The 16,970-nt window shown below is 56.4% G+C and overlaps 1 protein-coding gene across 2 annotated transcripts in view; it reads right to left on the bottom strand.

The window, feature by feature from the left end:
- AP3D1 (adaptor related protein complex 3 subunit delta 1) overlaps positions 1 to 14,115 on the bottom strand; it is a 33,940-nt gene extending 19,825 nt beyond the window's left edge. Inside the window, exons 1-5 of one of the 2 annotated variants that reach the window (XM_037017993.2) lie at positions 13,778 to 14,115; positions 4,041 to 4,136; positions 3,191 to 3,271; positions 2,323 to 2,403; positions 307 to 414 (exon numbers count right to left, since the gene is read on the bottom strand). In XM_037017993.2, the coding sequence (XP_036873888.1) occupies positions 307 to 414; positions 2,323 to 2,403; positions 3,191 to 3,271; positions 4,041 to 4,136; positions 13,778 to 13,873 (462 nt within the window). In that variant the 5' untranslated portion in view covers positions 13,874 to 14,115. Of the gene's footprint in view, positions 1 to 306; positions 415 to 2,322; positions 2,404 to 3,190; positions 3,272 to 4,040; positions 4,137 to 13,777 lie in introns of those variants that run through there. The other variant, XM_017653937.3, reaches the window with a different exon arrangement.
- Between the last annotated feature and the right edge of the window lie 2,855 nt (positions 14,116 to 16,970).

Below are 16,970 nucleotides of genomic sequence, written 5' to 3'. Positions count from 1 at the left end.
TGCAGCACACCCGCTGCCACAGACTACAGCTCAGTGCGAAAGCAGCGCCGGGTCACGCTCGATAACCAAACCTCAGCCGCCCGCGATGCCCACCCTCCGGCAGGACTGTTTCAAAGGAGGTGACTGTGGCCAGGGCTGGGTCACACCAGGTGACTCGGCATCCATCTCATCCAAGGCCCTGGCCCGTTTCCAAGTGCCTGCATGTTCTTGGTGTGACGTTTTAACCTTGGTTTTCCAGGCACCCGGACAGTCCAAAGCATGTCGCGGATCATGAGCCAGGGGTGGCAAGCATGCTCACAAACTCACCAGTGTCATGATGTCGTTGGCCAGGTCTCTGGCAAGATCTGGGGTAACAAAACAGGACAGGCCAGTCAGCGCAACACCCGTGTCGTACTGGCTGGGGCTGCTTAGGTCCTGAAAAGGGAGAGAGAGGGTCAGCAGGCAGGCGCCGACAGCACATCTCCAGGTCCCAGCAAGCAGCAGTCAGTGCCACGCTGCCCCCGAGAGCAGAGCTAGTCGGTGCAAGGGAGGGCTGGCCTGGCTCTGCTGGGCAGAGGCACATGGAAGGGGTGGCCAGGACGGCCCTCTGCTCCAGGCGCAGTTTAGGTCCCGGGCGCAACTGGGTGGGGCTCATACTGATCCCCAGCTCTCACGCAGGTGCTGACTTGAGAACCCCTGGGCGGGAGAGGTGCAGCCGGCTGGCCCCCCATGGCCCAATGGGCACACAGTGGGTGGCCCCCAAAGAGGAATCAGGAACCTCTGGTGCCCTGGGGTGTCTCCCTACAACAGCCAGGGATAGCTCAGCTCTCCTCGGCCCTGCAAAAGGCGGACAGCTTTGGTCTAAGCTTCCTCTTTGAGGCAGCCCAGAAAACCAGCCAAGCAGAGGACAGTCGCGCCTGCCCTGATCCCCGCCCACACTCAATCATGGCGGCTGGACCCTGAGGTCCCGCCACGGAACGCCCAACCCGTACCACAAACGCGCTCTGGGGGGAGGCCCACACTGAGGGGCACCTCAGGAGTCAACCTCTTAGACCACAGCAACGTGAGCACTGGCTTTTACACCCCACTCCAGCCCAGATGCGGAATAACAGCGTGGGATGCACGGCGCAGAACTCCATCCTCCATCGAGGGGCCTGGCGAGCGGGGCCCACCTGCAGGGAGCCACCCTGAGGCCTTTTGGAGAGAGGCTTGCGGAGAAGGCACTCCGCCTGGGTAAGTGGGAGGAGACCCGGGCCCTGCTCCACCAAGCAGCTGTCTTGGAAGTCACAGGGCCGTCTAAAAGGACACCTGCGGGCCTGCTAACACTGGGGCACAGCCTGAGCAGAGGCAGGGGCAGGAGGGTGCAGGCGGGCAGGCCCAGTTTCCTGCTCAGATCTATCACAGTGGGCGCACCCTCCCCTCAATTACAGGGGGTCTCCCCAGCAGAGCCCATCTAAGGGGCCGCCTCTGAAGCACACTACATTGTGAAGCAGTGATCCCATCTATGTCCAGACAGTCGGGCGAGGGTCATGGCCGTGTACATTCAGCCAGCAGGGAAAAGGGAGCTCGGTCAGACGCGGGATCCGGGAGCCCCAGTGGCCAGCTCCACCCTCCTAAGCTCTCCTGCCCCTTATCCCTTCCCCACTGCGCCCACCTAGAGCCCTCACCCAGCCCTTGGCCTACTCCTCTCCAAGCCCAGTCCCAGGCACCCCTCCCAGTCAAGCTCAGTCCCAAGGCATTTGCAACACTCAGACCCCAGCTGTACCCCCCACAGCCGTGAGCAGGCCTTCCCAGAACCAGGAGCGTGGCAGGCTGTGCTCTGAACCACACGCCATCCTGTGCCAGGTACCAGGGCCCCAGCCAGAGCTGACCTGGGAGCCAGCCCAGGTCACCAGGGCACCCTGCATGGGCGTTCACAGCTCCCCACGGGCCTGTGTGGCCTGGGGCTGAGAAAGGCAGCCTCTCCTCTCTGACGCCCTCCCAGCCCTAACTGTTCTGCAGATGCTCAACATTCTGGGGCCCAGGAGGTATTTACCACCGTTGGGTGGTCTTCAAAGGCCAGTTCATACTGTGAACCATAAGCACTCAACTGTGCGTGTGCAGTGGGCAGAAAGCCCTGGGGCAGGGCTGGGGTGCCTCAGTCCGCAGCCTGTAAGGGGGAGGACCAGGAGGAGGAACACAGGCCCGGAGGCCCCAATGCTGGGTGAGGGCCACGAGCAGCAGGGCACCCCGGCACCCCCCATCTAGGGGTCCCAAGTGGAACCAGCGTGGAGAAGACACACATGAGCAGGGACTGAGGACCAGCCCCGGTGGCACGGCTGGCCATGCGCGAGGGCCACCTACCTTGCGGATCTGGTTGGTCGTCAGCATGATGACGTCCGTCCCCTCGTGAAAGCACTGGGAGGCGGCGAGGTAGCCAATCCGCTGCGGGGCCAACAAGCCAAGGGGTCAGGGTGGGACCGGGGGACCGCGCACCCTGGGGGAAGCTCCCCGCCCTCTGAGCGGCATGCCCAGCAGCCCCCAGGCCCAGCAGCAATGGCCTCCGTGGGCCTCAGGGCTGGGTGCCAGGAAGTCACTCAGGAACTGAGACCGGGTCGTTAGCAGACAGGAGCCTCCCCTGGGCCTGGAGCACGTTTCTCTGGAACAGACGTTCCTTGGCTCACCAAACCAGCAGCCCTGCCCCTAAATGCGCACGGGTACCACTACCTGGGCAGCCAGAAGCTGCGCCATTGACATAGCGGCATGAACCTTGAATCATGCTGCACATGTATGACCCCTCCACACGTGCAGGGTGCACCAGCCTAGGCGGATACGGCACTTTGTTTCCCCACCCAGTGTGCCCAGCAGACAGGACCGTGTCCTTCAGTGGGCGTCCAAAGCTGCCCATAGCACCAGCAGGCCGATAGCCAGAAACTGCCGCAGCCCACAGCCTCCGGCCCGTGGGCGTCCCTATCAAAGACCAAGCCAACCAAGGCAAACTACAGGATACCTGCAAACAGGCCCTGGGTGCTGACACCTGTTCCCCAGAATATTTACTAAAACAGGAACCGTGCTCCTGTTACGACATCAAGAGAGCAGAAAGCAATGTCCCAAACCACTCGTGGGTGTCAGTATCATGCTTCTTCAGTGTGGCCTCTGGCCGCAGGCCACCCCTCCTCCACCAGGAGCGCCCCCAATGGGGATCAGTCCAAAGCTGGCCGGTCCACCTCACCTTGAACGTGAACTTGGAGGCACTCATCACTTCTATGATGTTGAATGCGGCCCAGCTGATGTCATATCCTAACATCTGTAACTGTGGAGAAGACAGGCAGCAATTCGCACCCACGAGCCCAACACCTTGTCCCGGCTTGCAAGAGAACAAGTGCCATCCCCCTCTGAACATGCAGGCTTCACGCGGCACACACGCCTGGGGCAGTTCACTTCTGATGAGTGTGTCTTCACGTGTGGAACCATGGGGGCAGGCTAGCGACAGACACCCAGAGGGTGAGCATCTGTGCTGAGGGTTCACGTTGCCCTGGCTGCAATTCCCCACACCGGCCTTTCTGAAGGCTATGTGAGGGGGTGCCCCCACCAAGCCCTTCGTTCCGGCAAGAGGCCAGCCGGGGGTGCCTGGCCCAGACTCGCTCACTCACCAGGCACTGCAGTCAGGCAGGGACCCTGAAGGGTACTGCCAGGACAGTTTAGGGCCCAGCTCCACCACCCACCAGGCTCTGGGGCCCAGCCTGCAGGGGAGGTGAGATGGCAGGGGTCACTGCGGCCCACCTCCCCACGTGGGAAGGAACCCGTGGGACCATGGGCCTGCCGGTTAGGGCCCTACCAGGCCCTGTGCCATGATCACCATGCTAAGCCTTCCCCTCGACTCTGAGAATTAGCCCTGTGTGTCCCCAGGCTGGCCTCTGGAGCTGAAGGCATCAGTTTGGCAGGTGGAGCGGTAAATGGATGAGCAAACGGACAGCAAGCGCAGACGGAAGGACGGGGAGGTGGAGTGTGTAGTCGCCTGACAACACCGGGGTGAGCTGAGGGCGGTGCCCAGAGCGCCTGAGCCAGCAGGCGGCACTCACGTAGGTCAACTTGCAGACCGCATTGGCCTTCACTGCGATGTTGTCTTGCTTCAGCTCCTGCTTGATTTCATCGATGCACTGAGAGATGTATTTTGCCTGAGAGAGAAACAAACAGAAATGCAAGCGTCTGGCTATAACAGTCAAGGATAATCATTTCAGAATGCGAGGTACACAGGCCACAGTGTGACCCCGAATTCATGTGAAATGCCCCAAAACAGGCAAACCCAGAGTGGGCTGGCTGGGGTCAGAGGCTGGGCAGGGGTGTGGCCACTGCTCACGTGGGTTAAGGTTGCTTTTTGCGTGATGGGATATTCTGGGATTAGGTAGTGGTGATGGATGCAAAACTGTATGAATGAACTAGACCCACCAAACTGTACCCTTCAAACTGGCACGTGTATGGCACGTGCATTAAATCCAACAAAGCCGTTCTGGTGGGTAAGGTGCCTGAGATCCTCAGAGGGCGGCCCTGGTGGGGCAGCATTGTGAGAGCAGGTGAACAAGAGAGGTCAGTGCTGGTCAGCAGCCATGTTGGCCTCTCTTACTCTGTTCTCCCTACTCGTGTGTCTAACAGTTTCTACAATCAAGTTTTAAACACTGAAAATAATAGTCACTAGAATGCCAAGACACTGATGTTTTCTTAGTCCTACTGCTCAGCCTTTCAACAAACTGCACACAAGAGGAAGCACAAGACAAGGACGTGGTGCTGTGTCCTGCCGCCCTCAGCCCAGCCCTTGCACCACTCCTGAGCCACAATCCGTGGCTGTGGGATGGCTGGTCTACGCTGACCCCACGCTGCGGCCCTGCAGGCCCCAATGCTCCGCCTCTAGAACAAGGACACCTGCCCAGGCAGCAGCTCCCCATTCTCCATGGCCTGGGACTGCTTACTAGGCCACAGCCGGCTCCCTGGCACCCTCAGCCAAGGGGACACCTGCTGCCTCCCCTCCACCTCCAGTCATGGGGGATCAGGGCCCACCCAGGCTCCCCCTCTAACTCCTCCAGGACAAGACAGCACGTGAGGATGCCTCCCGTGAGCCGGGCGCCCCCGCAGCGTGTCACATAAGCCCGTGTGCGATCCTTGCATGTCCCCACACTGCAGAAGGGCATGCCAAGCTCTTGCAGGTACCTGCGCTCACTGCACACATGCAGCAGCGCCTTGGTGGGACCCCGAGACCCACAGCCAGGCTGGGGTTCAGCCACCCAAGGGCTCCCCAGCCTCAGACCACCAGCCTGTTGGGGACTCAAGGCAGAGACTTGATGGGGGAAGTTGCCAGGCCCTGTGCCCCTCCAAGCCATTCACTGGGGCCACCCCAGAACAGCACGGAGGAGCACACAGCCTGTTGGCACCGGGCACAGAGGAGAGGGCTGGGGGAAGGAACAGTGTGAGCGGCCCAGGCACCCGCCCTTCCCGGCCACCAGTCACACTCAGCAGGCCACACACACAGCCCGGGTCTTGCCCACCTGGCTGCCGGACACCAAGCTCTCTCGCCCCTGTCCCTGGCCTGTCTCCAGGGCAGCCGCGCGGTGGCGGGCAGCTGGATCAGGTGGTCTCAGGGAGCGCCACGCTGGGGCTCATGCAGGCCACAGCGCTCAGAGCTTCCAACCGTCCCCCCAACGGGTGCAGGGCTTGCGCACCAGGCAATAGGCACTCGGATGCTTTCCGCTGTTCATCTCTTGGGAACCATGCCGCTGGGGGGGTTGCATACGGGGGCCTGTGTGGACGTGGTTTCAGTTCTCTTTGGTCTTCCCACGACTTCACCATGTCCAAGGCACCTCACACACAGCGGCATGAACCACAGAGGTGCTGAGTCACAGGGCCCGGAGCAGCCACTGTGCCTGCCTAGGGGTGCCCAGAGGCATCACCAGGCAGCCACACTGAGAACACAAACCTGCCCATGGGGCGACTGGCCACACCAGGGCTCAGAGCAAACTTGTCCAGCCGATGCCCCAGCCCCACAACACTTGAGGAGGCCCCCTCCACCATGACTATAGCAATGACCCCCCCAGACTGCCCAGCCGTGCACGTCGTGTCGGCAGGGTCAACAGTGCCCCCATGGTGCTGTCCAGAGACTAGGGTAGTGAGTACGGATGGCAGTGGGCCCCAAGCGCCCGTATGCCGGCCTAGAACCGACTCACGCCCCACAACGGCCACACAGCCTTGGAAAGGGAGCGTCAGGTGTGCTCGGCTTATGAGTATTTTATGAGCTGGAGTCAGCGCAACGGAACAGGTATCACCGGACCCCTCCGATGGGCTTCAGGTCACCAGATCCTGCTCAGGGACGGGTTCCTGCCCTGGGCACAGTGGCCCTTGCTGCATCCTGGATCAAACCTGTTAATGATTTAAAAGGGAAAGAACAAAAAGATAATGGCAAGTGCTGAAGAAATCGTCCGCATGTGGCAGGTGGGGTTGTGAAATGGGACAGCCCCCGTGGAAGACGGCCTGGTGGCTCCTCAGGAGGGACCCGCTCCCGGGGGACCCAAGAGCACTGAGAACAGGCGTCACACACACACCTGCACCTGAGTGGACAGCACAGCGATTCACAAGAGCCCCAAAGCAGAAACCACCCAAATGCCTGCCAGGGGACGATGGATAAAAGCACGGTCTGCCTGCACCGGCCACTCTCCTAGACAGGCCAGGGACCCTGTCAGGTTCAAGAGGGCCGGGCAAAGTCCACTTCCACTAATATCTGAGTAGCTTCTACCTACCAAGCCTCCCACAAACATGTTCCAACATAACTACTTGGAGGCACTGGATGACACGCAAAAGCCCTGGCCGGGCATCCTGTCTGTGCTCAGAGCTGGAGTGCCGTGCAGAAGGGCTGAGATGCAGGGAGGAAATCCCCATCCAACTGGCTTCAAGTACCAGAGAGCAGAGACTGGGGCAAACACGGAGAGGGGCATCCCAGAGGAGAGAGACGGCGTGTGGCCCACATTCTGCACATAAACTCAGCCTGGCCCCAGAACTAAGCGAGACTGGCAACATCCCAGGGAGCCCAGCTCAAACTAAGGAAAGCAGCACATTTTAGCTGGCAGGAGGCAGAGCTGGACCTGCAGCCTAGACAAGCTACCTTCTCCCTGCACAGCCTCCTCCTCAAGAAGAGGACCACTCAGAAGCTCTGCAGCACCCCCATAACGTCCAGCACACAGCCCAAGGTCATCCACAGCAACAGAGAGAAACACGACTGCACTTAGGCAGGACAGGCAATCAAGCCCTGAGACGGCCCAGACGACAGAGTCCACACCCAGACGTTATAACTCGGCCTCCACGGCCCCGTTCCCGAGCACCAAGAACATTCTATTCTCAGATGAAGACAAGATCTCAGCAGAGAAAGCAAAGGACATAAATTAACCAAGTTAAGAATTCTGGGACTGAACAATATCTGAGACAAGCTATTCACAGGATGGACGGAAGAGTAAGCCGGAGATGAAAAAGAAGGTCACCAAGTTTGAAGGTGGGACGACAGAAACCATCCAGCCGGGGGAGAGAAAAGCTTGAAAGATGGACAGAGCCTCAGGGACTGCAGAACAACTGTCGGAAGGTGTATCGTACATATAAAAGGGGTCCCAGGGGAAGGACGGGACAGAAAAAAATATTCAAAAACTAACAGCCGAAACATGCCCTGATTTGGTGAAAGACATAAATTTACAAGTTCAGGAAGCTCAGCTCCCACCAAGAAACAAACACAAAGAAACCACACCAGACATCCGGGGTCTGCCAGAAACGGAATGAACAGATAAATCTAAAAAGCAGCTAGAGGAACATGCATGCTGCCTACAGGGGAGCAGGGACTGGGATGCTGCCACCGTCATCAGCAACAGGCCACGAGGCAGCGGAGGGCCTACGGACCCAGAATCCCGTCCACAAAGACCCCTCAGGAGCGGTGGCAGAGCACCAGAAACAGCGACACCCGCCTCTGCACTCCGAGCCAGACCCCCAGGAAAGTGGCTGGTCTCTGGGGCGACCCTGCGGGAGGCTGGGTTTCTCGCTGTGAAATGGGTGTGTCAGCTTGTGTCCCTGCACACGCGAGAAGGGGACAAAGGGAGGGGGCTGAAGATGCTCTGTCTCAGACTCACTTGGGAATGCTTCGGTATTTATCTAAAACAGGGTCGTAAGAAGTTGAAGGAAGGCGGGAGAGCGTGATTATATGAATCTTGGACTTACAGCATCGCTGACCACGGCGTGCTTACAAGAAAAAGAGCTGCTCAGGGTACACGGACAGAACCAGAAATCATACCAAAAATGTAGATCAGAAATATATTAAGGCTACAGTACAAATGGCCAAATAGCACATAAACTTAAAGAAGAAACTAGAGCCGCCGTGTGATTAAAGTTCTCAGATACCTCAGTCTGTCGGTGCGAGTCCACACCTGGCCACTGAGCAAACCAAATCCTTGAATGGACGCCCACTCCCACTGTCATTAATCAGAACAAAGGATGCAAAACCCCTTCATATGTTAGCTCCTTAGGGCTATACATAAAATAGCTCTTTCAATCCTGTTTACTCGGAGTTCCCTGGGGAACCTTATTTGGAAAAAAAAAAAAAGAGGCCCTGACCCTCCCTGGTCAGGCAGAGCCCGAATCTCCCCGCCCGGTCTTTACAAAGCCCCACACTCGAGGCTGAGGAGCTGGCAAGCTCGAAAACCACGGAACGAGGCCCTGGAGTTTGTTTTGAAGAGTTTAAGGCTCACAGCAAAACTGAATGGGAGGCAGAGTCCTCTATGCACCCCCATTACCAACACCCCATCAGAGTGGGCATTCGGTGCAAGGCTGGGCCTACGTGGGCACGTTGGCCGTCAGCCGGACACACAGCGGCAGCGGGCTCACTCCTGGGGCTGTGGTTCTGCGGTCTGGACAAACGCACAATGACTCGTGTCCACCGACACGGAATCACCGGGTCACCACCCTAACCCCTGGCGACCCCTCGGCTGCTCACATCTCCCGAGTGGTGCCTCTCCCAGTGTCCCAGAGCTGGGGTCACAGAGCGTCACCTTCTCAGCCTGGCCGCCTTCGCTCAGGAATGGGCACGCCAGCTGCCCTGTCTTTTCATGGCTTTGATAGCTCATTCTCAGCGCTGACCTGGGGCGGTTGCAGCTTATTTATCCATTCGTCTACTGAAAGGCATCCCAACTGCCTCGGCCCTTGATGCTTTCAAGGACTCTCTGGCCTGGTCCCAAACATGGCAGCAGTCCTGTCACCGCCACAGCTTCCCGCTGGCCCCCTGGCTCAGGGACTCGGAGCCCGCGCCGTGCTGCTCCCGAGCGGGGGTCCCAGAGGTCCCCAGGCCTCCAGGGCCTTTGACATAGTTGCAGGGCCTGGTGTGCACGGGCTGTTATAGCGACGGGCCTCACTAAATGAGTGTTTCCAAGGCATTCCAATTTCTCAGAGCAGAAAAACTTCAAAAGCCCTTACAATGACAGGGGCAAGGAAGTTATTTCCTCTCTCTTGCCAAGAATAACCTGGTTACCATCTAGATGACCAGAACAGTGCTGGCAAATATGAGCAAGCTACAGCGAGCGTAAGCCAGACGCCAAACAGCTCTGCTCTAAGCTGCAGCGAGCCACCATGTCCACGGGTGCACTAGGCGATGGCAGCAGAAGCAAAGCAAGGTGGTCCCTGTGCCCAGAGAGCGAGACACGATTACTGGAGCCCAGCTATGGGACGTGCTGTGCGTCCTGCATTCCGGTGAGAAGAGCACACACCCTCTGGGTCGGCCTGGGAAAATCCTCCGCTTCCCTCGACTCTCCATGTGGCGCGAGTCTTCCTGCACCGACCTCTGTGCCACCAGCTGGGGTCCTACTGTTCAGTTCCGTCTGACACTCTTTGCCTGGAGTTAGCCTGGATCCTTCAGTGTCAGGGCTCAGCGCCCCAAGACTGTGCCACTGTGGACGCCAACCCCAAGTCCAGGTTGTCACCCGTGCTTCTGACACGCCAGCTAGAGGTCGGGGTTCCCAACCCCTCTCCCCAGTTTACTGTGGAAACAGTCACGTTCACCAGGTTACTGTGTCCTGAAGGGTGTGACCGAGGACACAGATGAACAGCCAGGTGACAAGGGGCACGTGCGCAGGGGCTCCTGCCCTCATGGAGCTGGGCTGGGCTCCCCCCTCACCACCCCCAGCACACAGGTGCTTTCACCAGTCAACCAGCTCCCCGGACCCAAGGTGAGAGACTCTCAGGGCGCCTCTGCCACTGGGTCTGAGGGACCACAGGCCCCCTCCCGGCCCTTCCTCTTCCCGGGCTCAAATCTCAGCCAGGCCCTTCTGGTGAGCAGCCCCACCCAGGAGCCGACCCAGAGTAACCTCGTCAGAACCAAAGGTGCTCCTACCATCCAGAAATTATGATATCCAGGAGCTCAGGGTCAGGAAGCAGGGACAGAAACCAGATACTTGACAAGGACTCTGCTAGCACCATGCGTAGTAAATTACAGAGGTCTGAGGAGCTCTGTGCCAGGAGCCAGGGATGAAGCCCCAAATGTGTATTTTACAACATCAGGGGCCTGACATGGTTGATGACATGGGGCACAAAGGAGTAGCTGGACCAGGGGAGAATGTCAGGGAATTCTGGGAGGTTTTCCTCATCCCCTGGCGTCAGGGCTCTCACTGGGGGGATCCTGCCCACCAGGGGACCCTGGGCCTCCTCTGGGGACGTGCATGGTGGTCGCAACTGAGCGTGCTCCTGGCATCAAAGGGGTGGGGGCCGGGGAGGCTGCTCAGCACCCACAGTGCCCCGATGGCCCCACTGTCAGCAGTTTCAAGGGGGAGAGACCCTGATTTAGGGTAACAACCCACCGTTATCAAAGAAAAGGAAATAAAATGCAGTTCAAACTTATCTTTATTCTCAGAATTATTAAAATGAATAGAATCTTAGACAAACGGCCAGAAAGCTTCCCCCCTGCCAGACACGACACACAAACCACCCCCACCACGGGTCTCAGCCCTGAGTGCTCCTTGGCACTGGGCTGAACCCCAGGGAGCTGCCACTTCTGGGGCCAGAAGCAACAGAGTGCCAGCGCTTCCACAGGTCCGTCTCGATGCCCATCCCAGGTGATGCCCAATTTCAGAACATTACACAACAAAGCTGAATTTCTAAAAGTTCAGAAACATCAGTTAAAGAGGTTGGAAACTTTATACCCAAGCAAAAACCTCTGATGCTCTCCAAATACTAAGAGACATGTGGAGAGCTTGTGCCCAAAGGAGCAAACAGCAGAAGGGAGCCCCTTGCAAGCCCAACAAGTGGCAGTGGTTAAATAACCCTGGTATGCTGACTACAGGGGTGTTGAAAGACACTGAACAGGATCTTAATGTATGCAGAATTGCCAGTGATTTCTACGTGCAGAAAAAAAAAACTCTCAACACACACACCCCCCACACTGATTTATGGAGAGAGGTATTTTCCCTTTTCACTCAACAATAAGTTATGGCTATAATTTTACGATCTAAGAGGACTGAGAAAAAGCATTCACACAAATATGAGAAGTGATCATAAAAATAAAACGTTGATGTCACCTGTTTTCTCCTAGTCATATCCAAGTTTCAGAAGCAAGGACCTTTGCAAGTGGACGTCCCCTCCCCATCACCTGCCCACACAATGTCAGCTGTGTGCACCCAGAAACCTGAGAATGAGACCACTCCCCAAACTTTGTTGTCTCATTTAAGAAACTAAGCTTTTTGTGGAAACCCAGTGCCAAGCAGGCACACAGTTATCATACGCCAAAATAAAACTTTCAAGGAACAAGTTATTGCAGGTGCCGTGCAATATGGGGTTTTTAAATTTCTTTTTTTTTTTTTTAACATAACTCATTAAAGTTAATCTGCAACCCACTGAGAGGTCCCCAGCTGAGGTTTGGAAACAGTGCAGTGCACAGCTCAGTGGGTGCTGGGCCCCAGGATGCTACAGCACTCCCTGCATCCTCAGAGACACCCAGCGAGGCAGGGGCTCCCCCCAGCTCACCCAGCGTACAGTCTGACCTAAACTATATCATGTTGCCTTTCCACCTGGCTTTTGAAGTACTGCTGAGCCTCATTTCTATGATGCTGCACGGACGTTTCAGCCTAAAACCTATCATAAAAAGTAAGCTGGTGGGGGCCCTCCTGCAGCAGAGAAAGTGTAGTATGAGCCTTGGCTGGGGTGCGGTGGGGCAGAGGAAGGACCTACTCAGGATAACTCAGTCATCTGCTGCCCTACAGGGACGGACATATGTCTGCCGTCAGCAGTGTCGCTGCAGGAACAAGGCTCAGCCCGTGCAGATCTGATGAGGACACAGTGGCACCCAGCCTCCAAGCCCGCTGGGAATCGCCAGTCGGCTAAGCTGGCTTTGAGGACTTCCTGCACAGCTTCCCCCACTGCCACCATTCCTGTTCAATGGGCCCTGAGTCTGTGGGGACGGGGCCATCAATTCCAAACAAACTAACTATCAGGAACTGCCGTGACAACGGGCATCCCTCCACACACACCCAGGCACACTAACTGGGTGTGCGTTTGTGTCTCCAGTGGGAAGATCCTGGGGCCTGTCCTGAGTCCTGGATTGGGCTGCTTAGGACACCCACTGAGGGGGAAACATCCGGAAGCCAGAAAAAGAAATCCGGGGACGCAAACACTTTCCAAATTTGCTGATTTGCTCAGCCAAGCCATGCTCACTAACTAAAATCCAGGCCAACCAGCTACTCCTTCTGAGAAAAGATGATAATCAGGATGTGAGCTATCTACACGCTGTAACTAACACTAACGAGAGCCTCCACTTGATGCAAAAGCCAAGTGTAGCCAGAGCGGCAGGAGGTGATGGAAATGAACTAAAATAACCTAATTACTTTTCAGTGAGGTCACACCCATTCTGAACAAGTGCAACAGAGTGGCAGCCACTCAGGCACGAGATGCCTCCCGGCAATTTCCTTACGCCTCCAGGCACATCCCCTAACTTCTCGGCACCTCCCATTCCCCGGCGCAGGATGGCGTCAGGAAGTGGGACCCGCACCAGGTCAAACTGCCGCGTGCTCTCGGGGCACCCCTCTCTCCAGCCAGGGAAGCAAGACCTGTCTAACGCGCCCACTGAGTGTGGGCTCGGGCCTCCTCAAAGAAGCCGGCAGCCCGGTAGCCACTAACTGTTCCCATTCCTCCTAAATCTAGGTCGCAGGTTGGGGGAAGCAGAAAAGAGACGGCGGCCACTGCTGCAATATTAATTCTGGAAAGCCCTCTCCTTGACCTGGCTTTCCGGTTTCTAGTTAGAGGCCGGCTTCCCCATCCCAGGACCCCTCGGCAGCTCGCCCTTATTTAGGGCACATGCTGCTCCCTTCCATTCCCGAGGGGGGCGGCCGACCTCCCCCAGGCCAGGGCCCAGAAGGGAAGCTGGACACGCACCAGTCCCGTAATGGGCTCCTCCCGGGCAACCCGCGGAGAAGACTCCCCAGCCGGGGGCCCTTCCAGAAACACGCTGGAGACCGGGAAGCTGCCGCTGGGCGGGGGAGGCGTGCGGTCCCTTCCGGGGTCACTCGCGTGGAGGGGGAGGCAGGCCCCCACCCGCTAAATGGGTAAACCGGGGCCACCCAGCGACCCGACACACACGGCGGGGTGCAGGAGTCAGAACGGCGGCGGAGGGGCCCTGGGGTCTTCTCCGGGGCGGCCTGCGGCCGGCGGGGGCCGGGGTGCCGTGAACCGAGGCTCGGGGAGGGGCGGCCAGCGAGCAGGCGGAGGCGAGGCCGGGAGTCGGGGCCGCGGGCGGAGGAGGGTCCCGCGGCGCCGGGCTCACCTCGTCCTCCTTGTGGTTGCGGATGCCGCGCACCAGGTCCTGCAGGTTCTTGTCGAACATGCGGTCGATGCTGCCCTTGACCATCTTTAGGGCCATCGCGGCGGCTGCCGCCGGGCCTGACACCCCGCAGGCCCACGGCGTGGAGCCGAGCGGGGCCCCGGGGACCGTGCCTGCCGCCCACGGAGCGCTGCGCTGCCGGCTGGCGCAGCGGGGCGGGCCCCCAGGCCAGGGCGGCGGCGGCTGGCGGGGCGGCGGCGGCGGCGGAGGGACCCGCTGGGCAGGCCGCGTTCTGCTCCCGCTCCCCTGCCGCTCCGAGCCGCTTGCAAATGGCGGCCAAGATGGCGGCGGGTCAGCTGACGGCGAGCGCCGGAGCCCAGCTGCCCACCCCCGAAAGCCACGCCTTCCTGTCAGCCACGCCCCCGCACCTCCGACTCCGTGTTTCCCTGACGACGCCAGGCCACCCAATGGAAGCGCGGACAACGCCCTCTCTACCCGCTCGGCCGCGCTCCCTCAGACGGAGGCTCTTCCCTCTCATTGGTCAGTGACCTCTGGAATTCCACCCACTTTCTCGTTCCGCGTTCTAACCACGCCCCCTGGGCGCCCTCCCAGCCCCGCCCCTCAGCTAATTGACAGTTGTGGGCGGGGCTTGTTGTGGGTGGGGCGCCCACGTGTACTTCTCAGGCAAGTTCCTGAAGAATCTGGCTCCACCCTTCCTGAATCTAAAAGCTGACGCGGCCTGAGAACCTCCAAAACCCAACGCACTGGTCCACGACGCTGCGTTTCCTACACGTCCCACAAAATCCTGAGATACGGGCGGGACAGGGATTAACATGGCCACCTGGAGAAACTGAGGCCCAGAGCGAAGATTCAACGGAATCATACATTCAACAAGCGTTTATTGAGGGCCTACTGTGTGCCAGGCATGGTAAGGGGCTCTGGACACATAGCAGAGTGAAACACAGTTGTTGCCCGCCCTCTGGAGAGTAAAAAGAGCAAGCCACACACTGAGATATGGTGTTTGTAATACATATTCTGACAAAGGACTTATATCCACAGCATAGTTAAACAAACAGAAAACAGAATGAAAAATTTCCTGCAAATCACGAAGAAAAAGACACCCCAGTTAAAACATGGCAAAAGATGAACACATCTTCTACAGAAGACATCCAAGTGGCCAATAGGTATAGTGCAAAAGGTGCTCTATCTCATTAGTCATCAGGGAAATGTCAATTTAAACCACAATGATATGCCTCTGTATCACTGTGAGAATGGCTGAAATTAGAAAGATTGACAATATCAAGTGTTGCAAGTATGTGGAGCAACTGGATCTCTCCTCTCACACTCCAGGAAGGAATGTAAAACTACACAGTCACCTTGAAAACATGTCCGGCTGTATCTTTTAAAGTGAACACATGTATACCTTAGGACCCAGAAATTCCACTGCCGTTCCCAACAAGAATGCAAAAGTACCTCCGCCAAAGACATGGACAAGAATGTTCAAGAAGGTCCCTACATTAGCCCCAATCCAAAACAACCCGATGTCCATCAGTAGAAAATGGATACTTAGCTTGTGGCATCGTCATACAATGGAATAGTATGTAACAAAAAGGACAAATTAATACGCAGAACAAAGTGGATCGATTGCACAGTGTTGAACCTTGAACAATGTCTGACAATAAATCAAACACAAAAGAGTGTTCACAGTATCATTCTGCTAAGGTGAAGTCCACTTACAGGTAAAGCTAATCCCTGGTAAAGGAAGGAGGAACTCATTGTAAGTTACGCAACTATACAGGGAATAAATGGAAACTGGATGAATAAATGCCGGCATATCCATGCAACGGATTCCTGACCATCTGTTAAGAAGAATGGTAGGTACCTGCTATGGGAATTGCCCTCCCATCCTAAACAGCTAGAGAAGTGGACAAAATATATGAAACAATGGTTTTCAGACAACACACAATGGGCAGTGCAGGACTAAGATCCCCAAGAGAACAGAAACAAACAAGATGAGCCTACAATTGCTCCAGAATTCTCCAGTAGGGGATTTCCATCCAGGCTGCAGGTTGGGGAGAAGAAACCCCAACAGAATACAGCGGTTTCATGAACTGAGGGGACAGAGGTGGGAGATGAGGGAGACCAAGGTGGCTAGAGTTTAGTTCAATGTACTGGGGAGCAGGGAATCATCGTGAGAAGAGCTTATACATTTTCATGGGGTCCCTGAGTCTTTGGCTGAATATTAAACTGCCCATACATGTGGTGAAACTTCACTAGGCCAGACAAAGAGTGCAGCCGGGGAAAGGACAATCCTCAGAGCTTGCACAGTCTGGGACCTGGAGAAGCCGAGGTGCAGAGAACTCCCTGAGTATGTGGGGCATTCAGGGGAAACCTCAGAGCAGGGATGCCTTATTGTAAGGTTAATCTAGACTGAAATGTATTCTAAGGTGCCCTAAAAAAGATTTTTAAGTCTCAAAGGAATGAAATAATCCACAAGTAATTTCATTATCAGCCAGAAGAAATTCAATATCCTCTAAAGGGAAACAGCAAAACCCGGGACTCATAAACATAAAATTTACAATGATGTGAATTCAATACAAAATTAGTAGACAAGTGACGCAGCAAGAAAATGTTACCCAGCGCCGTGAGAACAAAATGGGAAATAGGAGTGGACCCCAAAATGACAGAGGTGAGAGAATTAACAAAGATTATACTACAGCCATTATAAATATGCTCAAAGATTTAAAAGAAAACATGTACACAATGAAGAGCCATATTCTTCTGTGTACCAATAAAACTTGATTTAGAAACCCAGGCAGCAATGGAATATTATTCTGCCATGTAAGGGATGATGTAGCAGTACACGTTGCAATGTGGATAGACCTTGAAGATACTGTGTCTAATCCAGACACAAAAGAATAGATCCTGTCTGATCCCACTCCTAGGAGATCACCAGAGTAACCATATCTGTAGAGACAGAAAGTGGATGGTGGGGACAGGGGCTGGGGGAGGGGGTGGAGAGTTAGTGTTTCGGGGGAAAGAGTTTCAGTTTGGGAAGATGGAAAATTCTGGAGATGGAGGGTGGGGACGGCTGCATGACATGTGATTGTGCCTCATGCTCCTGGGCTGTGCACTTAGACATGGTTAGTATGGTAAATTTATGTTACGTGTATTTTATCACAATAAAAAAATTGAA

The sequence above is a fragment of the Manis javanica genome, chromosome 13 (assembly GCF_040802235.1).
Source record: "Manis javanica isolate MJ-LG chromosome 13, MJ_LKY, whole genome shotgun sequence".
NCBI lineage: Eukaryota > Metazoa > Chordata > Mammalia > Pholidota > Manidae > Manis > Manis javanica.
The sequence above is the reverse complement of the archived record's forward strand: the minus strand, read 5'-3'. Positions and strand labels throughout refer to the sequence as shown.